Source organism: Phoxinus phoxinus, assembly GCF_949152265.1.
Source record: "Phoxinus phoxinus genome assembly, chromosome: 4".
NCBI lineage: Eukaryota > Metazoa > Chordata > Actinopteri > Cypriniformes > Leuciscidae > Phoxinus > Phoxinus phoxinus.
Window position 1 is genome coordinate 28045199 of NC_136879.1, and position 19735 is coordinate 28064933.

The 19735-nt window shown below is 38.3% G+C and overlaps 1 protein-coding gene across 2 annotated transcripts; it reads left to right on the forward strand.

The window, feature by feature from the left end:
- Positions 1 to 571: 571 nt before the first annotated feature.
- ccdc92ba (coiled-coil domain containing 92Ba) lies at positions 572 to 15241 on the forward strand. 2 transcript variants are annotated; one of them, XM_079611248.1, is made up of 4 exons: positions 572 to 1106; positions 4864 to 4996; positions 6529 to 6576; positions 11178 to 15241. In XM_079611248.1, the coding sequence occupies exons 1-4, from the start codon at positions 1095 to 1097 to the stop codon at positions 11867 to 11869; spliced, it is 885 nt and encodes a 294-aa protein (XP_079467374.1). In that variant the 5' UTR covers positions 572 to 1094; the 3' UTR covers positions 11870 to 15241. The 2 variants fall into 2 exon arrangements, with proteins under 2 accessions (XP_079467374.1, XP_079467375.1); XM_079611249.1 differs by lacking the exon at positions 572 to 1106 and adding an exon at positions 4529 to 4611.
- The last annotated feature ends 4494 nt before the right edge of the window (positions 15242 to 19735 follow it).

The following is a 19735-nucleotide window of genomic DNA, read 5'->3' on the forward strand; positions in this document are numbered from 1 at the left end:
CACTTCTGGTTTTCAGTTTCCCGCCTTCTTTCGCTAATGGAATTAATTATAGAAATCAAAGCTGTTCGAATTCACTGTAGCCTACTATGCTATTTTGCGTATCCGCCATTTCGTCGTCGTCTAATGAAATCGTGTAAGTTAGGCCTGTTTACGGGACAGCTCCACAGTCCTCCCCAGCGCACGATATTTACATCCATTCGTACACTAAATTTTGCTCAATAGTTTCTAATGTGGTGGAATATAAGACATCCACTGTAGGGAATAGTAAATAATACATTCTGGAGGGAGAGAAACCACCAAAACGCTCCTTGCCATACATAACTCCACTCCACTTTCACAAATACTGGGGTAAAATGTCTGCGTGGCAGGGGGAGCCACAAACACTCTGACAATAAACAAAGCAAATAATAAAATATGAATAGTTAAACAAAAAATAAAATTTGATATTTGATAAAAAATAAAAAACTGCGAAACATCCTATTTGCTATGCTAATTAGTGCTCTTGGCTCTCGGCCAATCAAATTCGAGGACTGAAACTAACTGTTGTATAATTGAGCTGTGCTAAATTAGACATTAGTTTAGATATGTTCAATACATAATGCGCCTTAGCTTAATGTGTAGTTAGTAGATGCGCGCGTGAGATGATCGGATCTGCAGTGGAGTTTCCTCAGAGCATCGTTATGTTTCCTTCCTCAGTTGCATCATTGCCCTGGTACTGAAGGAGCCTCTTCCTGCTGTCTGTCATCGCGATGATGATGATGATGATGATGCTGTTCAGTAGATGCAGGACAGACGAACACGCTTGTGCCAGCTAAACGCCGGGATCACTTTAATCGATCGTGACATTGTCGGATAAAGCGATTGTACTTTCACCAAGATTGTGAAGCATTGAAATCCCGTCGTTCTAGCGAAACCTTTGCCTTTACTCTGTGGCAGATCCGTGTCTTATTCTCCCATTGAGATGTGTATTGATCTTCTTTAAAGATGTCGTCATCCTGTATGTTCATGGGTCGGTTCGTTGAAGGGCAGAGATGTGGAAGTGAAGGAGCACGTTCATCCTCTTCATTATAACGCCTCATCTGTTGGATACTAATATGGAAAACACGGTGAGTGCTGTGTAATATTATGCGCAGTGTTATCTAAGCCTAAGGCTTTTATTGTTATGTAGCCTATATGAGAAAGAATGACTATTTAGCTGATTGACATTTATGTTTTACGATGTAGCCTAGTTGTATTAAGGTATCTGCGAGCAGTCGACATTGAATGTTTCTAATAACCTCGCTGTGTTGATGCAGAATAACGCTCAGAAGTTTTATTTTACATCATGTGTCACACGAAGATTAGCCTACGTCAAATCAAAATGTTCAAATTAGCAAGTAAACTAATAAAAATGTAATATCTTTTGTCAGTGATATTATAATGTAGCCTAATATAGGCCTATTTGTTAAAATATTTTGTTAATTTGCATATGTGCTCTTAAAATGCACTCTATTTAAAAAATGTGCTTGGTATCAATAAAATTGGTATCATTCAAGTTAAAACATATTATGAATGAATCAACCTAGGCTACATTAGGTCACACCAACCATTTAAGGGTCAGGCCAGCGGGTAGAACAGAACTATTCAGAAATTCAGTCATTAATGTTTATCTTTTTAAGGGCCATTTTTTTAGCTTTATGATGAGAGGAGATTTTCTAACCATTACCTTTGATGTAAAATACTGTAAAATAAATCATTAGGATAAATATCAGATAAAGCAGAATTTTGTACCACATTTTGCATTTCATGGGTATTTTCGTAAAATTTGGTGGGATTTTGCACCAGGTCTTCATTCATTTCTGACCCTAGTGTAGATAAATTCATGGGGTCCGGCACCAAATATAGGTGCACATAGGCTATGCTAGACCTCTTATTACGGGGCCCGGGACAAAATTCTTCTCTCATATTTTGTAGTGAATATGAATATCAACACAAAATATTTTCAAAATGTTCTGTAATCCAGAGTGGGGCAGGGATGATGTAGCCTATTTTTGTATGAAATTAACATCACCCTGGTTCCTTTCAACAAAAACCCAATAGGATTTTTCCATTGGCTTTTGGTTAATTGCAGAAAGTAAGGTCTGTGAGTGTGATTAATAAAAGCGTATGATTCTTACGCATTTAGTTTTTTGTGATAATCTTCACAAATGAACACAACAATTTTGAAACATAAATACAATCTTCAGAAGTCAAAAGCTAATTGTTGTAAACAAACTATACCATGGTCGTATCGTATGACTTCAACGCCACCATCACTTTACTTCCGACAACTCTTTCAGTCTTTGCTTATACACATTTTCCTTGAAAGTTAAGAGTTATAATAGTTTGCAAGAGCTCGCGAAAGTGAACTGGTAAATAGATTAGTTTACCTGTTCGGATGATGACGTCATCATCCGAACAACCTCTGTAATGTCCCCGACAACCTCTGTAGTCCCATTTAGCCACTTTTAGCTACGGCCTTGACAAGACAAGTAAACAAGAGGATATTACTGATTTATACTATGGGGCTGATGAATGCTTGAATATGATTGGTTGACGAATGTTCTAAGGTGTGCAATTATTTTCAGATACGCATGGAAGTAGTTCCAGGCAGGTCTTGACCGCATTACAGTTCCATATCACTTCGCCAAATGATTACAGTTATTTCAAAGGTCATTACAACCTACAACAGCAAAACCAAGCAACTTGCCTAAACTATAGGATAAAAATGACAAATTATTTCCATGTTTTTTAGACTAAATTAAATGTTATTATGTATGGAAAGCACATACTCTCTTTCTACCGCTCTCTCTCCACTCAAACGCACACACATACAGTACGGACACACACTCTCACAGAAGCATGTTCAGCGCTGCTCTGACGATTTTATCAGTAAAATAGTTCAGCAAATTAAAAGGTACATAACATTTCTCAAGAGAGAGGTAATAAAGGCGCTGTTCATGAAGCCGATAAACGTACAGTTCCACAATTAGTAGAGACACTGCTGCAGAACACCGTTAAGAGACTCAGGTAATGCGCTTAATATTTTTCTCTAAATTCATTAATTACTGGATTAGTCTGCTATCAATGGCTCAAGCCTCAGTTACTAGCTCTAAAATTATGTTTTGGAATTAGAAACAGAGGCGTGGGAAATCAGTAAGAAATTAGTCCTACACACAAGAGCGTTTTATTCCGACATTCCTTAATTATTATGTGTCGTAGAACATATCTCCTGAACATATCTTAAGCTTGTGTTCTCACCACACTCAAAACTCAAAAACAAAGGGGAGCTGGATCCAAATGCAGTTATTTTATTAAACAGAATATAAATAACAAAACAAACACGGGAACTCGAAAACCAGGGAAACGGAATGAGCACCGCAACAAAACATCCATGCAAGGACAAGACACAAGAATACAGGAAACACTGGGGAATAAATACTAGAGGAAACACACCTGGGCAATAATCACAGAACTAATCAACTAGAAAAACTACAAAGGTCTATAAAAAAATGGCACACAGGAAAAGAAACAGGAACAGACACGGTAAAATACAAACTAAAAGTCCAATTAACAAAACTCAAGGATGAAGGCTGAGTCTTCTGAAGGCTGCATATCTCAACTGCCATCAACCGTCGCTGAAGGCCCTCTTAATCACCCACAATCCTTTGTTCACCATTAAATTCATGAAAATAAACGGACAGAAAATGTATAAAAATAATGTTTTTGGACATGAAAGCATAGATGTTAACATTGTTTTGCTGTAAATTAATCACAAACACTAAACTGCCAATAATGTAAGCCACTGGGAGACCGCAGACGGCTGCCATTCACTGTATTGCATTAATAGAAAGCCATTTAAAGGGGTGGTATAATGCCCTTTTCACAAGATGTAAAATAAGTCTTTGATGTCTGCATGTGTGTATTTGAAGTTTTAGCTCAAAATACCCCACAGATATTTTTAAATAGCATGTTGTCACTTTTTGAGGTTGAGCAAAAACGCACCGTTTTTGTGTCTGTCCCTTTAAATGGAAACGAGCTGCTTCTCCCGGCACAGGGGGCGGAGCTTCAACAGCTTGTGTCAGAAAGATGGAGAAACTCAAGAAGAAGTGACAACATGTAGACAACATTTCTTAATGGATTGTTGATGAATTTATGTACCGGTAGTTTATGTGTAGTTATCTTCTAGTCGTTGATAAGCATATTCTGTCGTGATAATCTATAAATCATGTTCAGGCGGAGGGGTTTATGTCAATTCTAGGGTTTGTGATGTCACTAACCCAGGAGGAATGTCGTGTAGTCCCTACCAGCCGTTTGTTGTAGTCCTTAAAAAGCAATTTCTTCAAAATAAAATATCTCCCTTTGCTTTGAACTTTGAGCGTTGTAACTTTGCAGATGTTGTTTATGCTCAAACAGCAGCATTACACACTAACTAAAGTTAGAAAAGTGAAATCATATTCAACCACCCCTTTTAATACAAATATTTGTAATACAAAGCATTTATCCACTAGGAACTAGGAAAGACACCGTATCGAAAGGATGCAGCCTTCCATTTGAGAAACACCCCTTGCATTCAAGACGATGGAACCAGAGGTGCTAAAATGCTAACTCGTTTCCTGGTTTTGGCCAACAAAAATATGTCATCCCTGCACCACTTTTATTTCCTCACTGATGAGAGCATTATGGAGCGAGAGAAAAGACAGATGCTCTGGTTTAAAACAGTGGAAAGTCCCAGTTTTGTACTCTAAATGTCAGTACTCTTGGAACGCTGGGAGTTTAGATTAGAGGACTGGAACGTACCATTATATACTGTAAATAAATATCCCTGTGTTTTGTACGGTAAAGGGATCACCGGTGGTCTCACTGGAGCGGCAGGTGGAGAGCGTGGAGAGGAGCATTGTCTTCCTTAGACAGGAACAGCTGTCTCTGCTGCATGGACTACACCTGGAGATCCTGTCCCTCCAGAAACGCTGCACAGGTGTGTGTCAAGACCATTCCCACTGTACAGTCTCCTGCATTTTAATTGAAGTTTGCATACATTAAATAACATGCATAATTGAATTGAGCGACATTTCATTTATCATAAATCACACCTAATTGGATGTTGTTCCAAAAATAATGTTGGCACACAATCTAATTGCATAGACAATGCCCTGAATGCATAATGTCAGGATCCTCTGCAGAGAAGAGCAGGGTTACGTCGCTCTCTTTGATGGTTCAAGCTCCACAGAGAGAACCACAGGTCAATAGCTTCCTGTCAGTGCAGGGCTTGTGTTTTCCCTCTCAGTAATATAGGACACGGCCTTTCTACCTGAACATTGCTGTAAATGTGCTGAGCCAGCTAGGGCAGAAAAAGCAGCACATTGCATATCCATCTCTTTGCTTTTCTGCTCTTCTAACCAATCATTCTAATTCATAACCACAGGAAATCAGTCTTTTTTTATTACCCTTTGATGTATCTTACCATTAAAAAGTGTGGGGTAAGATTTTTTTAGTTTTCAAAGAAGTATCTTATGCTCACCTAGTGAAAACTGAAAACTGTATTTCTGTGAATTTTTTTTGTATTTTTGTATTTTGTTAATTTTCAGAAGCCATTACTCCAGTCTTCAGTGTCACATGAATGATACTCCAGAAATCATTCTAATATGCTGAAATATTTCGTATTATTATCAAGATTGAAAACAATGTTGAACGCAGCAACAGTGCTGCTTAATTGTTTGTGTGGAAACCATGGTACATTTTTCTCAGGATTCTTTGATGAATAGGAATTTCAAAAGAACGGCATTTATTTGAAATAAAAATCTTTTGAAACATTATAAATGTCTTTACTGTCAATTTAATCCTTTTGGTCAATTTAATCCTTGCTAAATAAAATCTAGATCTCACCTTTGAACAGTGTTACTTTGTACATGAGTCTATAATGATTTAAAGGTGGGGTATGTGATTTGTAAAACGGCTGGCAGATTTTGAAAATACACAACTCAAATGGTCCTACCTTCTTTCCTTTGACTCCACCCATTCAAAGAACATGGACATGGATGGGGGGAGGGGGGGATGGTACGACCGATTGATTGACGCACTTACTGTCCAATGATTTTAGGTGGTCTTGGAAATGATTGGTTGGAGTTTTTCGAGTCCTGCCCGTTCCACAGATGATTAAATTGCTTAATTTTTATTTCAGTGCTTCTAACTCAGTGGCTGTAAGTGGGTTAGGAATAGGATTTTAAGTGATTTTGAAAAAATGGCCAAAAAAGAGAATTACATACCCCACCTTTAATAAATTAACTTTATCATTGCTTTATTTTACTTATTAATGCTTTTACTTCCATAATCTATGCCAAATGAAATGTAAAATGTAGGACGGGACATTTGATCTAATAACAGTTAATTGGATCATGGATCATGCAAGACTTATGGCATGATTTATAATGATTCTGGAATGTGTCCGTTTCAAAATGCAGAATAAAAAAATAGCTCCGAATTAAAATTGCATCTGTTTATTACTTGCAGAACTCACACAAGAACTCAACATGAAGCCCCCAGGCAGGAGCGTACCAGGTGAGCTCGGTTACCTTCCAAACATTTTTTGTTTCATTTATTTGTGAGCAGAGTTACTTATATATTTTTTAGCACGGGTGTTCAGTTATACAAAGCAACAAGAACAACAGCAGTAGGTCTATTTAATACAACAGCATCTAGTATCTTGACTATCTGCATAATATTTTGGTATCTGTTATTACTAGATCACGTTTGAAAGACTTTAGCAAGCATGAAAGCATCATATTGACTTAATAAATAAAAGGATGCACTCAACACTTCTTTTGTTGTTCCGATTTCATGGAATTGGCTGAATTGAAGTGATTAGCCTCAACAAGGCACATAAAGTGTTTTTAATGACTGTTGTAATAATAATTGATCTAAAACGCTAGTCAATTTCACATCAAGAGGCATCATTGTTAAGCAGAAGACTCCTCTTCATACTGCAGGTCATCCCTCTCTCCTCCAGCCCGACGCAGCCTCATCCACCCACAAATTGATCCTGCCTGCGTTTTCCTCTGCTTTTGCTGCACAGTCCCAGTGGGGGTGTCCAATTACTACATGTTATTTTGCTGAGACAAAGTCGGGCAAGGAGACAGAGAGGAATAGCACAAGAAAGCTGAGTATAGGAAAGGGAAAAAAAGTGATTAGCGATTTCTAAGTTATAATCAGTGGTTTTAAAATGTATTTGTACAAAGTACTAATTATTTAGTAAACATGTAATCAGTTATCTAATTCAAATACCACAATATGAACATAACACATACCATCTAAAAGTTTGGGGACAGTAAAAGTTTTTTTTTTTTAAAAAGATGCTAATACTTATATTCAGCATTATATACATTAACTTAACTCTTTTATTTTAATGTCTTCTCTACTCCAACAAAGCTGTTATCAGTAAAATGGCCTAATTACGAAGTTCCCAGCAGCAAGATTGTGTGTGTGATATTGCTTTCATATAACAGATCAATAAACAAGAGGTCAATATTGTGTAACTTACATTTAAGACATAATATTACCATTTACTTTAGGTATTTGTGCTCTGCCAGCGAAAATAATTCCAAACAAAAGTAGAATCAACCTTTCAGTCGCTGAGCAACACATACCCAGCTAACACATTTTTTTTGCTAGCGTTCCCATTAAGTTATGAAAACATTATTTCAGAATGTTCGTACGTTTTAAATGTCCAGTTTATTGAACGTTTAAAAAAAAAAAATTCTTGGTTATACGAACGTTAAGGGAACATTCCTTTTTATCATTTTGGAAACATTATGAGAATGTTACTTTTGAATCTTCTAGCATTTTGAAATAAGTAGTAATTTTTTGTTAAAAAAAACGTTTGATGAATGTCCAACTAAAATGTTTCAGGAAGAAAAAAAACCCTCCGTAAACAATGTATAAATAATATTTTTGTCCTAACGTTTTGAGAACGTTATTAAAGACCAGATAAATTTAAACAAACATTCTATTTGTTCATAAACGTTTGTTCATAACTTTTAGAGAACCCTGCCAGAATATTACCCAAAGTTCTGATAATGTTCCCTGTTACCTGGATACATAGTTGTGATGTTCCCGAATGAATCAGTGTTTTAGACTAATTGACCCTTCGCAGGGAGCTTGATTGACAGGTGATCTGACCAATCATACTTCGCCATCCGCCATTTTGTCCGACAAAGCAGTCAGGCGAGTTACAACATGGTGTGGCGTGAGAGCGGCGTAGCATGTCGGACATAGCGACAGTAACTAAGGGGGGCGGGTCTTTGCGAACAGTCAATTGGTTGAGTAAATGATTAAATGGCTCATAAAGACAGTCACTTATCGCCACCTACTGGCGTAACAGTGTAAATCAATGCACAGACTGACAATCCGTCTGGAATATACAAATACACAAGTAGAGTGATATACAAGAAAAAATCTTAATTATTATATTTCCCATGGATGAGGTGAATAAACTGCTGAGGCAGTGCATCAAAAATGAATAGAGGGCGTGTTAACTGATGTCATGACTCCCGAAGCATATGTAATACTACTTTGCTGTGAAAGATTATTTATCTGAGACACATCAGGATATTTTGGATGTGTTAGTTTATTCTTCAAAGAAGCCCCAGAGGAACCAAACACTGGTCGATAGTGAAAATGATTTTCAAATTTACAAGCATATTGCTGGCGCAATGTGAGTATTAAATGAACAATACTTGTCTTTTTCTTTGTCCATCACTTCTTATCTGCGCTAATGTCTTTGTCAACTGATGGTTGTCGACATCTCAGTTTCATTACATATTCTATTAAAAGGGTCAGAGGCAGCATAGAGTGAACTCATTGAGGAACAGTAGAGAGATCAGATTTAAGGATCAGATAACACAGCATTTTCTATATTCACGCCATGAGCTCATCTCAGTCTGGACGCATGGGGTGAGGCTGATAGGCTGACTGTGAAATCGGGACAATCTGGACAAATTGAGAGACAGAACTGTGCTAGTTGCAGTAAAATAAAGGAGAGCACGAGAGACACAAATTATAGGAAGATGTTGAACTCAGCACGAGGTCATTAAGTTTGTGTGGATCATTTGAAGGACACCGATTGCAGAATTCATTTTCAGTCTACTTAGCCTGTAATTCATCTGAAACACATTACATTAATGTAAGCGTACTCGAAAGACTGGAAAATACACGTTATCCCTCATTTGTTTGATTGTAATAAATGACATGCCATACGTCAGCTGCTCTTCCATGCTTCTGTCTAATTCTATGGCACATTTTCCTACTCATATCTGACACTATATGTGTGCTACTGTAAAGGATATGTCATTTTTAGTAATGTGAGAGTGATTTAAGATTTGGGGTAACACTTTACAATAAGGTTAATTTATTAAACATTAGTTAATGTATTAACTAACATGAACTATCAATGAGCAATACATTTGTTACAGTATTTATTAATCTTTGTTAATGTTAGTTAATATAAATAAAGCTGTTCATTGTTTGTTCATGTTAGTTCACAGTGCATTAACTCATGTTAACAAGATTTTAATAAAGTATTAGTAAATGTTGAAATTAACATTAACAAAGATGAATAAATGCTTTATAAGTGCAGTTCATTATTAGTTAATGTTAACTAATGAAGTTAATTAATGTTAACTAATGAACCTTATTGTAAAGTGTTACCAGATTTGGTAATAGTGCAATATACATTAGTAGATGCTTTTTTTCCCCTAAAACAACTTACAAATTAGAAAAAATACAAATAATCTAAAGCAGAACACAAAACAAACAGTGATGGCATGTCACATTTCCATGAAGTATTGAATTTAATTTAATTTTAATATTTAGGAAAAGATGATGATGCCAATGAATTATCCTTGCAGTTTGACCATTGACCATATAGATTTAAAATGTGTCATTTCTGCCAAAAAAATGTTTCAAATTATGTCATTCTTTGTGTGTGTGTGCAAGCAATTTACTTTTGCACTACACATTTGCTCTCTGCTTTGTGGGCACAGTAGTCAAGCATGCTCTGGGAGGTCTTGTCCTAGACATTTAATGTGTCTGATAACCTTGAACAGATGGCAACGCTGCCAGTAGCCAGACCAGAGTTGAGATTAGTTGATTTGGATTTACTCAGTGAGTCTGTAATCCTTGGGCACAGAGGAGCTCTTTGTCTGCTTTCCTCAACCACATCCACTTACCTTTTAGATCTCAGATTAGTTACAAATTCGCTTTTACGGCTAAAATCTGATTTTAAACGCAGAGGCTTGTTCATATTAGACATGTCTGTTTCATATCACTAGGTGGATCATACATGAGATCATACACTCATTTCAGCAGCAGAAGTGTGTGATAAAGCTTCTGCATGTAAAATGTTAAACTCTAAGATGTATGAATTACAGGGGTTTTTGATCCTCTATTTAAGGCTTGAAGAACCCACCAAACAAAAAGTTGGACTTTTCAAAAGTACGGTCCGGTTTCACAGACAGGGCTTAGATTAAGCCAGGATTAGGTTTTAGTTCAATTGGGGCATTTAAGTAGCTTTTATAAACATGCCTTAGAAAAAAAAACATTACTGGTGTGCATCTTGAGACAAAACAATGGCTCTACATATTTTAAGATATGTCAGTGCTTTCGGTTAAAACAGCTCAAACATGCATTTTAGTCTAGGACTAGCTTAAGACTAGTCTGTGAAACCGGCCATATATATATACCAAACATTGTAATTACTCATATTATACACTACCAATCAAAAGTTTGGGGTCAGTAAGATTAAAAAACTATTTTTTTTTTTTTTTTTTATTCAGCAAGGATGCATTAAATTGATCAAAAGTGACATTTATGATGTTACAAAATATTTTTATTTCAAATTAATGATGTTATTTTTATTTTTATTTTTTTATACTAAATGTTTTTAAGATTGTCAGTTGATGCTGACTTATTTTGCTTGGGGCGTCTAAAGACAGTTTAAGTGCAAGACAAAACTATGCAAAGTTGTGCAAGACAATCCCATGAAAATAACCGTTAGAAAGGTTCCTGAAAGTCGTGGTATAATTCACACAGTGCTTAAATTTGGTTCACAGAACCACTGAATCAAATCACTTACAATCAAAGTTTCTGTTCTGTATGTGTTCCAGATGTGCATGAGGAAGAGAAGCAGCTGGAAGCCCATTGTCTGAAGGTGGAGGAGCATCTGCAGGACCAGCAGGAGGTCCAGAGTGATCTGAGATGGGAGCTGAGCCAGAAGTCAGTGCTGGTGGGCGCTCTCCGTGCCAGTCTGAAGGAGAAGGAGCGGCGTTTCCTGGAGGAATTAAAACAGCGCAGCCACAGGACCACTGTGCTCAACACTGAGCTGCAGCAGCAGACCGAGGCGGCTGCATACCTGTCCTTCCAGCTGCATTCAGCAAAGCAGAAACTCACGCAGCAGAGGCAGCAGCAGCGAAGGAGGCCGGCCCAGCTCGGCACGGACAAGCCCCCCGTCCACCCTTCGCCTCAGGCCAGCGCTAGCAGCCCAACAGTGATCAAACCCAAACGGCGGAGCTCGAGCCGGCCCTCCTCGCACCTCCACGTCGAGCGTGCCAGGGAGTGCGTGCCGCGCGAGAGGGTGACGGGCCCGGAGGAGCCCATGGCCATGCCTGACCCCGCCCTCTTCCTATACCCATACAGACACAGATCCCGGCCCCGTCCACCACACAGACTCGCCCTGCAGGAGGCAGACGGGGAGGACGCGGAGGAGCTCGATCAGGGAGCTTCGGTGAGCAGACTGGCCACAACAGTAGCTAAAGCCACTGCGACCACGGCATCCACCACAGAGAACAACGCTGAATGAGCATTTCTTTTACAGGTCACCTCAACAACCTACTGGTTTTTATGATATTTTCCCCTGAATTGCACTTTGAGCCTTTTGCATTATGACAGTGACAGAATCGTTTATATTTGCAATAAGGCTAGTTTTTTTTTTTTACACAGTTTGCACATGCAGTGATGAATAGACAGAGGAGAGATTCTTGCTTACGCTCTTGTTAAACCAAAACTGATGTTTATGTTGCTGTAAAGCATTTTTGTAATCAAAAATGACCCGTTTCATGCATCCTGCATCTGCAGCGTGTAGATTTTTCGCTTGCAATATTAAGAGGTTACAGCATTCACACTGACATTTATGCTACCCACACATTATATTGCTATAATATGTCACACTACATAAATAAAATAGGCTAATAATAATAATTTACATAGATGAATCAGTTACAATAAGATTTATAACATGTATTTACAAAACAAATTTCGTCAGCGATTTCAATTCACTGTTGGTGACTGGAAAAACAGGAATAAAATCATGTAGTCTTGTGTAAGCAGCATTACACTTCATATTATATTATTATATCCTCTGTGTTCACATCAGGATTGAATGTCCTGTGATCGCTGACTGTGAAAAAAAAGAAACGCATTTGGAGGTGGTCTGGGATCGATTCTATCGCTGAACCACATACTAGTATAACTCGTACCACGTTTACCATATCTTTCTATGGCAGATATAGTAAGAGTAGTATGCACTTCCGAATTCAGCCTAATTCTATTTAAGTGTAAATGCACATGCGGTGTAATTGGGCGAAAGAAAGGAAATGCAATTAACAACCGAAAGCATTTTGAATGATCCATCGATGTTTTTAAAATTCTATAGCTGACAGAATTTGTTTTGTTAATGTAGGCTACTCTATTATCTAATAATAATGTGGCGATTTGCATTTTGTGCATGTAAGTGTAATCTGAAATTTGATCACACTGGAGACGCATTTGAATTAAGGTGTAAACGCAATTCAGTTAATATCCGGAAACAAAATGTTCATGCCAGATGTAAGGGAGTCGCACAGACATTTTATATTGCTGTTTGGAATGGATAAAAATACTATTTAATGGATAGCATTGTTACACAAAGGTGTTTGAATACATGTACATACTATTTAAATGCCGTCCCCTCCTAATTTAAAGGAATTATTCTCAATTGCACAATCGAAATCACATTTTTTTATTAGATAAGAAATATGCAATGTAGTAACCCATAAACCAGTTAATTTTCTGTATAGAGCTACCGAAGCACTGTCAGTGTGAAAGCGTGACCCTGCTGTTTATTCACTGCAGACGCTTGATGTGCGAAACGTGTCCTTGTGAACCGGTTACTGCTGCTGAGTCTTTGTTCAACTGGTTTTAATCTATTCCCTTGTTGTGGAATGCCTCAGCGCAGATATTTCTGAATGATCAGGTTATCTGGTGTCACCACAAGTGCACTCTCTCACCCTTCCTGATGCATGTGTGGGGAATGGGGATACATACTGGTCCAGTTAGAGAGATCCTGTGTGAATGAGGTCTGTAGGCTGTACAGCCTGAATCATTTGCTTAAGTGCTTTATCTGGTATATAGTGCGTTTATGCGTGGGCTTGTTGATTAGAAGAGAGTGGGGTCAAGGGTCAACGCGCCATTGTTCTGACATCATTAAATGAGCCAGCGATGCCCAAAGGACTGATTGGTTTTTTGCTGCTGCTTATGCTGTAATATTTTAGTGGGAAGCTGCAGATATTGCAGACGTTTCATTCGAATCACAATCCGGTTTTATAATTCTGCGAGGTCAGGCGTATGTGGATATACCGAGCTTTGGTGATATGATGATTAATATGTGATGCGTATTAAACAAACATATTAACTGTTTGTATCACACAAAAGCTTGTAAATTCATAAGATGCTAGATTGGAAGTGGTGTGGTACAAATTGGACTTAACTCCGGCACTTTGGATGCATAACTGAGAGAGGGTTCGTCCATGGAAATGGATTGAATGGGAGTGACAGACAACGTTACCTTTCTTGACAATTAACAGACACTAATAATTGTAATAATGGGGTCTAATGAGTTGGCTACCATAGTGTCACAGCCCGCAATGAAGACTGTAATTCTGCAGAAACATGACAGTAAAGGTGGTTTAGGACCATCTTTTAGCTTTTCTAAAGATATTTACAATTGTATATGTGATACTTCTCTTTGCTTTATTAGATCAGAATGGTAATTTTGCTTGTGATGTTGAATATAAGTTTGTTAAAAATCCAAAAATGAAAAGCAGTCTGAATAGGGATTGTAACCGAATGCATAAAATGTTTTCCTTTCAGCTTAAAATTGTGTCTAATTTGACACAGCCCTAACAAAGTGATATTTGCTTCACTCAGGGTCTGAAACCTTATTTTGTAAATGTATACGCAGATATGCCTGACTATTTAAAAGGCCTATAACCAGTTTTTGTATTGTATCAGTGCAGACATAGGAACGATTTAGGACATTAGGTTGATTTAGAGTGTGTGATACATGATATAATCACATTTAAATGTTTTGTTTTTCATTTAACGTTTCATCTTGGAAACAAATCGATGATTATGAAGTGATTCATTGTCTAATAAATTTTTTAGCTCTTTATAATACAATTGTGATGTTAAAAAGAGAAGCAATACTGCCGCACATGATGACTTCTATATAATCATATTTACAGCATACATATTTGAAAATTGTGTTAAATTGGAAACAATAATCCATAGATACAGTGAATGCAATATCTGATTGTTCTTATGTTATTTTGTTGCAAAAACCGAGGGTTTTATGGTGATTTTATTTGGATTTTTTACATCCTTAACTGTGGAATAAAGTCTTCCCTTTAACAGTCTGACTGTTATATGATAAAGGTTTTAAAACTTATTTTTCGTTTGTCCTGTTTTTCAGAATGACAGGGAAGAAGTGAGCCATGTTCACGCACTGTATTTGCATGTTTGGCCATAGTACAGTATTTAGCATCAGTGTGCTGTTTCACAAACATTTGGAAGTCTTGCAATGTACACAAAGTACTTCAAAATCTCTTACGACCCAACATTGTGCAACTTTTCGACTGACAATGTGTCGCAATAAATAATCCACTGTTTACATATGATTAAATGGGTTTATTAAATTACCTGAATCATGGTTAGTGATTGTCAACTTTAACCATTGTATTGTTGCAGATGTTGTTCATTCCCTTAACCCTTAAATCTTAATCATAGCAGAAATGTTACAAATAAAATATACTGGAAATATTCGTGTTTTTTAAAACCGTTTTTAAACAGATTTTTTAGTTGTTGTTTTTTATAAATACCTTTTAATCAAAAGGTGCAAACTTTTTTTCCCAGACAAGACCACTGAATAATGGCTGCAAACAAAGCAAAATTGGACACATGAGATTACAATAAAGACCCTTATTATTAAAACAATCAATAAAATAAACTTTTACTTTTTTTACTTTATTGGAAGTAGAACAAGAATATTATGCCATATCTTTCTGTCTATTTATCTGTCTATATCTATTTGTCTATCTGTTTGTTTGTGTGAGTGTGTGCGTGTGTGTGTGCATTTAATACATTTAAAATGTAATTTATGCATACATACAAATAAATAATGAATCAATGTACACCAATAATATAAGTGCAGCCTTTTCAACCATCTTCCAATAAATTAAAGTATCATCATTTTATGCCAGAAAATTTGCAGGCCTTTTTACTCTTGATATATTTATATGATGGAAAATAGTTACAAACATATTTAGGGCCCAAGCCTTGAAAAGGCGAAGGCCCTATTGTTTTCCTTCGGATTATTATTTATTATTAGGGCCCAAGCCTTGAAAAGGCGAAGGCCCTATTGTTTTCCTTCGGATTATTAGGGCCCAAGCCTTGAAAAGGCGAAGGCCCTATTGTTTTCCAAAGGATTATTCTTCTTAACTATTATTATTATTATTATTATATTACTACCTTTTGGGCACTTTTGGGGGCCTTAACATGCTCAAAAACTCTTGAAACTTTGCACAAATGTCAGAACCCGCGGCCATTAGAGCCGGACTGAAGCTGGTACCCGGGCGTGGCAGGGGGGCTCGACAGCGCCCCCTGGAACGCGGTCCGAAAACTTGGTCCATAAATCAAACACGCTTGCGTGGAATAATATGAAACTCGGTACACTTATAGATCTCATCGGTTCATATATCCTTCGTGCTCTGACTTTTTACCCCAGCCCAACAGGAAGTCGGCTATTTGGCGTAGTTTAAAAAACACATGCAATGGAATTTAAAATACTCCTCCTAGACGATTCAACCAATCACCACGAAACTCGGTGTGCATGAAGTCAAGACATGGAGGATGATAAATTGCGAGGGGATTTTTGATATCTCGAACGGTTTGGCCGTGGCGAGGAAACAAATTTATGGCGAATATTGGAAACAGGAAGTGTGTTATAACATCCTCATAGATTAACTGATCTTGATGAAACTTCAGCAGTGTGTTCGTTGTAAGAGGCCGATCACATGGATGTGACTATTGTGAGTCAAAGTTATAGCGCCACCAACTGGCAGCAGGAAGTGTGTCACTTTAAAAATGCTTTGAATTCACCCTCTTATTTTTACCCGATTTGCTTCAAACTTTATGTGTATAATGTAAACACACGGCAGATGTAGACCTGTGAAAGAATTATTGATATCTTAAATACTGTTGCCATGGCAACGCTTTAAACTTTTATATTCTTTTTGGGTGCATTTGAGGCTCTTAACATGCTTCAAATTGCATGAAACTCAACATGCATATCAGATTTATTAGGTACTAGGCATGTGTGAAGTTTCAGAACGGGCGCGGTGGAGGGGCTCAGTAGCGCCACCTTTAGTCAAAAATGGGGTATTAGTTTTACCTACAGTAACAAAAATCGGTATTTATATTTATCTCCCCGAGCCGGACAACTTTCTAATTTACAGTCATTAGCTCCGACCAACAGGAAGTCAGATATTTTGGTTTGAATGTGATTTGATGGGAATTTTGCCAGTCTCTCTCAGTGTCTGTGTGTGTGAGAGAGGAGGGGGGCTTTATTTTAACCCTTTCTCTGCTGTGTGGGACTTCTCGGGCACTTTTGGGGCCCTTAACGTGCTCGAAAACTCTTGAAACTTTGCACACAGGTCAGAACCTGCGGCCATCAGGGCCGGCCTGAAGCTGGTACCCGGGCGTGGCAGGGGAGCTCAACAGCGCCCCCTTGAACGTGGTCCGAAAAACTTGGTCCATATATCAAACACGTTTGCATGTAATAATATGAAACTCGGTACACATATAGATTTAATCGGGCCGAACAACTTTCGTGCTCTAAGTTTTACGCCAGTCCAACAGGAAGTCGGCTATTATGGGCTGTATGAAAATGCATGCCCCTGGAATTTGATATACTCGTCCAAGAAAAATTATCCTATCGCCACCAAACTCGGTCAGCATGAAGTCAAGACATTGAGGACGCTAAATTGCGGACGGATTTTTGATATCTCAAACGGTTTGGCCGTGGCGAGGAAACGAAGGTATGGCGAGAAAAGAAAAACACAATGTGTTATAACGTCTTCATACATTTATTGATCTTGATGAAACTTCAGCAGTGTGTTTGTTGTAAGAGGGCGATCACATGGATGTGACTATTGTGAGTCAAAGTTATAGCGCCACCAACTGGCAGCAGGAAGTGTGTTACTTTCAAGATACTTTTGACTAAAGTGGGTGGGTTATTTTTACCTACAGTCACAAAACTCGGTCTGTATATTGTGCTTATCGATCCGGACAACTTTCTCATTTACAGTCATTAGCTCCGACCAACAGGAAGTCAGATATTTTGGTTTGAATGTGGTTTTGTCTCTCTCTGACAGAGTTCCCCCTGCCATTCTTTGTGTGTGTGTGTGTGTGTGTGTGTGTGTGGAGGGAGGGAGGAAGGGAGGGAGGGCACACACACAGACAGCCCCCCCCTTTTCTGTGTGTGTTTGGAGGGGAGCAGAAAGACTCACACTGATGCAAGCTCTAAAGCAGACTTCTTCTCGACAGTCAAAGCGGGGTTACGTTATTGCCCGTCGTGCACAGGAACCCGAAAGGCAACGGGGTGCGGCTTTTTATATATATATATATATATATATATATATATATATATATATATATATATATATATATATATATATATATATATATATATATATATATATATTTTATTATTTATTATTATTATATTACTACCTTTTGGGCACTTTTGGGGGCCTTAACGTGCTCAAAAACTCTTGAAACTTTGCACAAATGTCAGAACCCGCGGCCATTAGAGCCGGACTGAAGCTGGGACCCGGGCGTGGCAGGGGGGCTCGACAGCGCCCCCTGGAACGCGGTCCGAAAACTTGGTCCATAAATCAAACACGCTTGCGTGTAATAATATGAAACTCGGTACACTTATAGATCTCATCGGTTCATATATCCTTCGTGCTCTGACTTTTTACCCCAGCCCAACAGGAAGTCGGCTATTTGGCGTAGTTTAAAAAACACATGCAATGGAATTTAAAATACTCCTCCTAGACGATTCAACCAATCACCACGAAACTCGGTGTGCATGAAGTCAAGACATGGAGGATGAAAAATTGCGAGGGGATTTTTGATATCTCGAACGGTTTGGCCGTGGCGAGGAAACGAATTTATGGCGAATATTGGAAACAGGAAGTGTGTTATAACATCCTCATACATTAATTGATCTTGATGAAACTTCAGCAGTGTGTTCGCTGTAAGAGGCCGATCACATGGATGTGACTATTGTGAGTCAAAGTTATAGCGCCACCAACTGGCAGCAGGAAGTGTGTCACTTTCAAAATGCTTTGAATTCACCCTCTTATTTTTACCCGATTTGCTTCAAACTTTATGTGTATAATGTAAACACACGGCAGATGTAGACCTGTGAAAGAATTATTGATATCTTAAATACTGTTGCCATGGCAACGCTTTAAACTGTTATATTCTTTTTGGGTGCATTTGAGGCTCTTAACATGCTTCAAATTGCATGAAACTCAACATGCATATCAGATTTATTAGGTACTAGGTATGTGTGAAGTTTCAGAAACGGGCGCGGTGGAGGGGCTCAGTAGCGCCACCTTTAGTCAAAAATGGGGTATTAGTTTTACCTACAGTAACAAAAATCGGTATCTATATTTATCTCCCCGAGCCGGACAACTTTCTAATTTACAGTCATTAGCTCCGACCAACAGGAAGTCAGATATTTTGGTTTGAATGTGATTTGATGGGAATTTTGCCAGTCTCTCTCAGTGTCTGTGTGTGTGAGAGAGGAGGGGGGCTTTATTTTAACCCTTTCTCTGCTGTGTGGGACTTCTCGGGCACTTTTGGGGCCCTTAACGTGCTCGAAAACTCTTGAAACTTTGCACACAGGTCAGAACCTGCGGCCATCAGGGCTGGGCTGAAGCTGGTACCCGGGCGTGGCAGGGGAGCTCAACAGCGCCCCCTTGAACGTGGTCCGAAAAACTTGGTCCATATATCAAACACGTTTGCATGTAATAATATGAAACTCGGTACACATATAGATTTAATCGGGCCGAACAACTTTCGTGCTCTAAGTTTTACGCCAGTCCAACAGGAAGTCGGCTATTATGGGCTGTATGAAAATGCATGCCCCTGGAATTTGATATACTCGTCCAAGAAAAATTATCCTATCGCCACCAAACTCGGTCAGCATGAAGTCAAGACATTGAGGACGGTAAATTGCGGACGGATTTTTGATATCTCGAACGGTTTGGCCGTGGCGAGGAAACGAAGTTATGGCGAGAAAAGAAAAACACATTGTGTTATAACGTCTTCATACATTTAT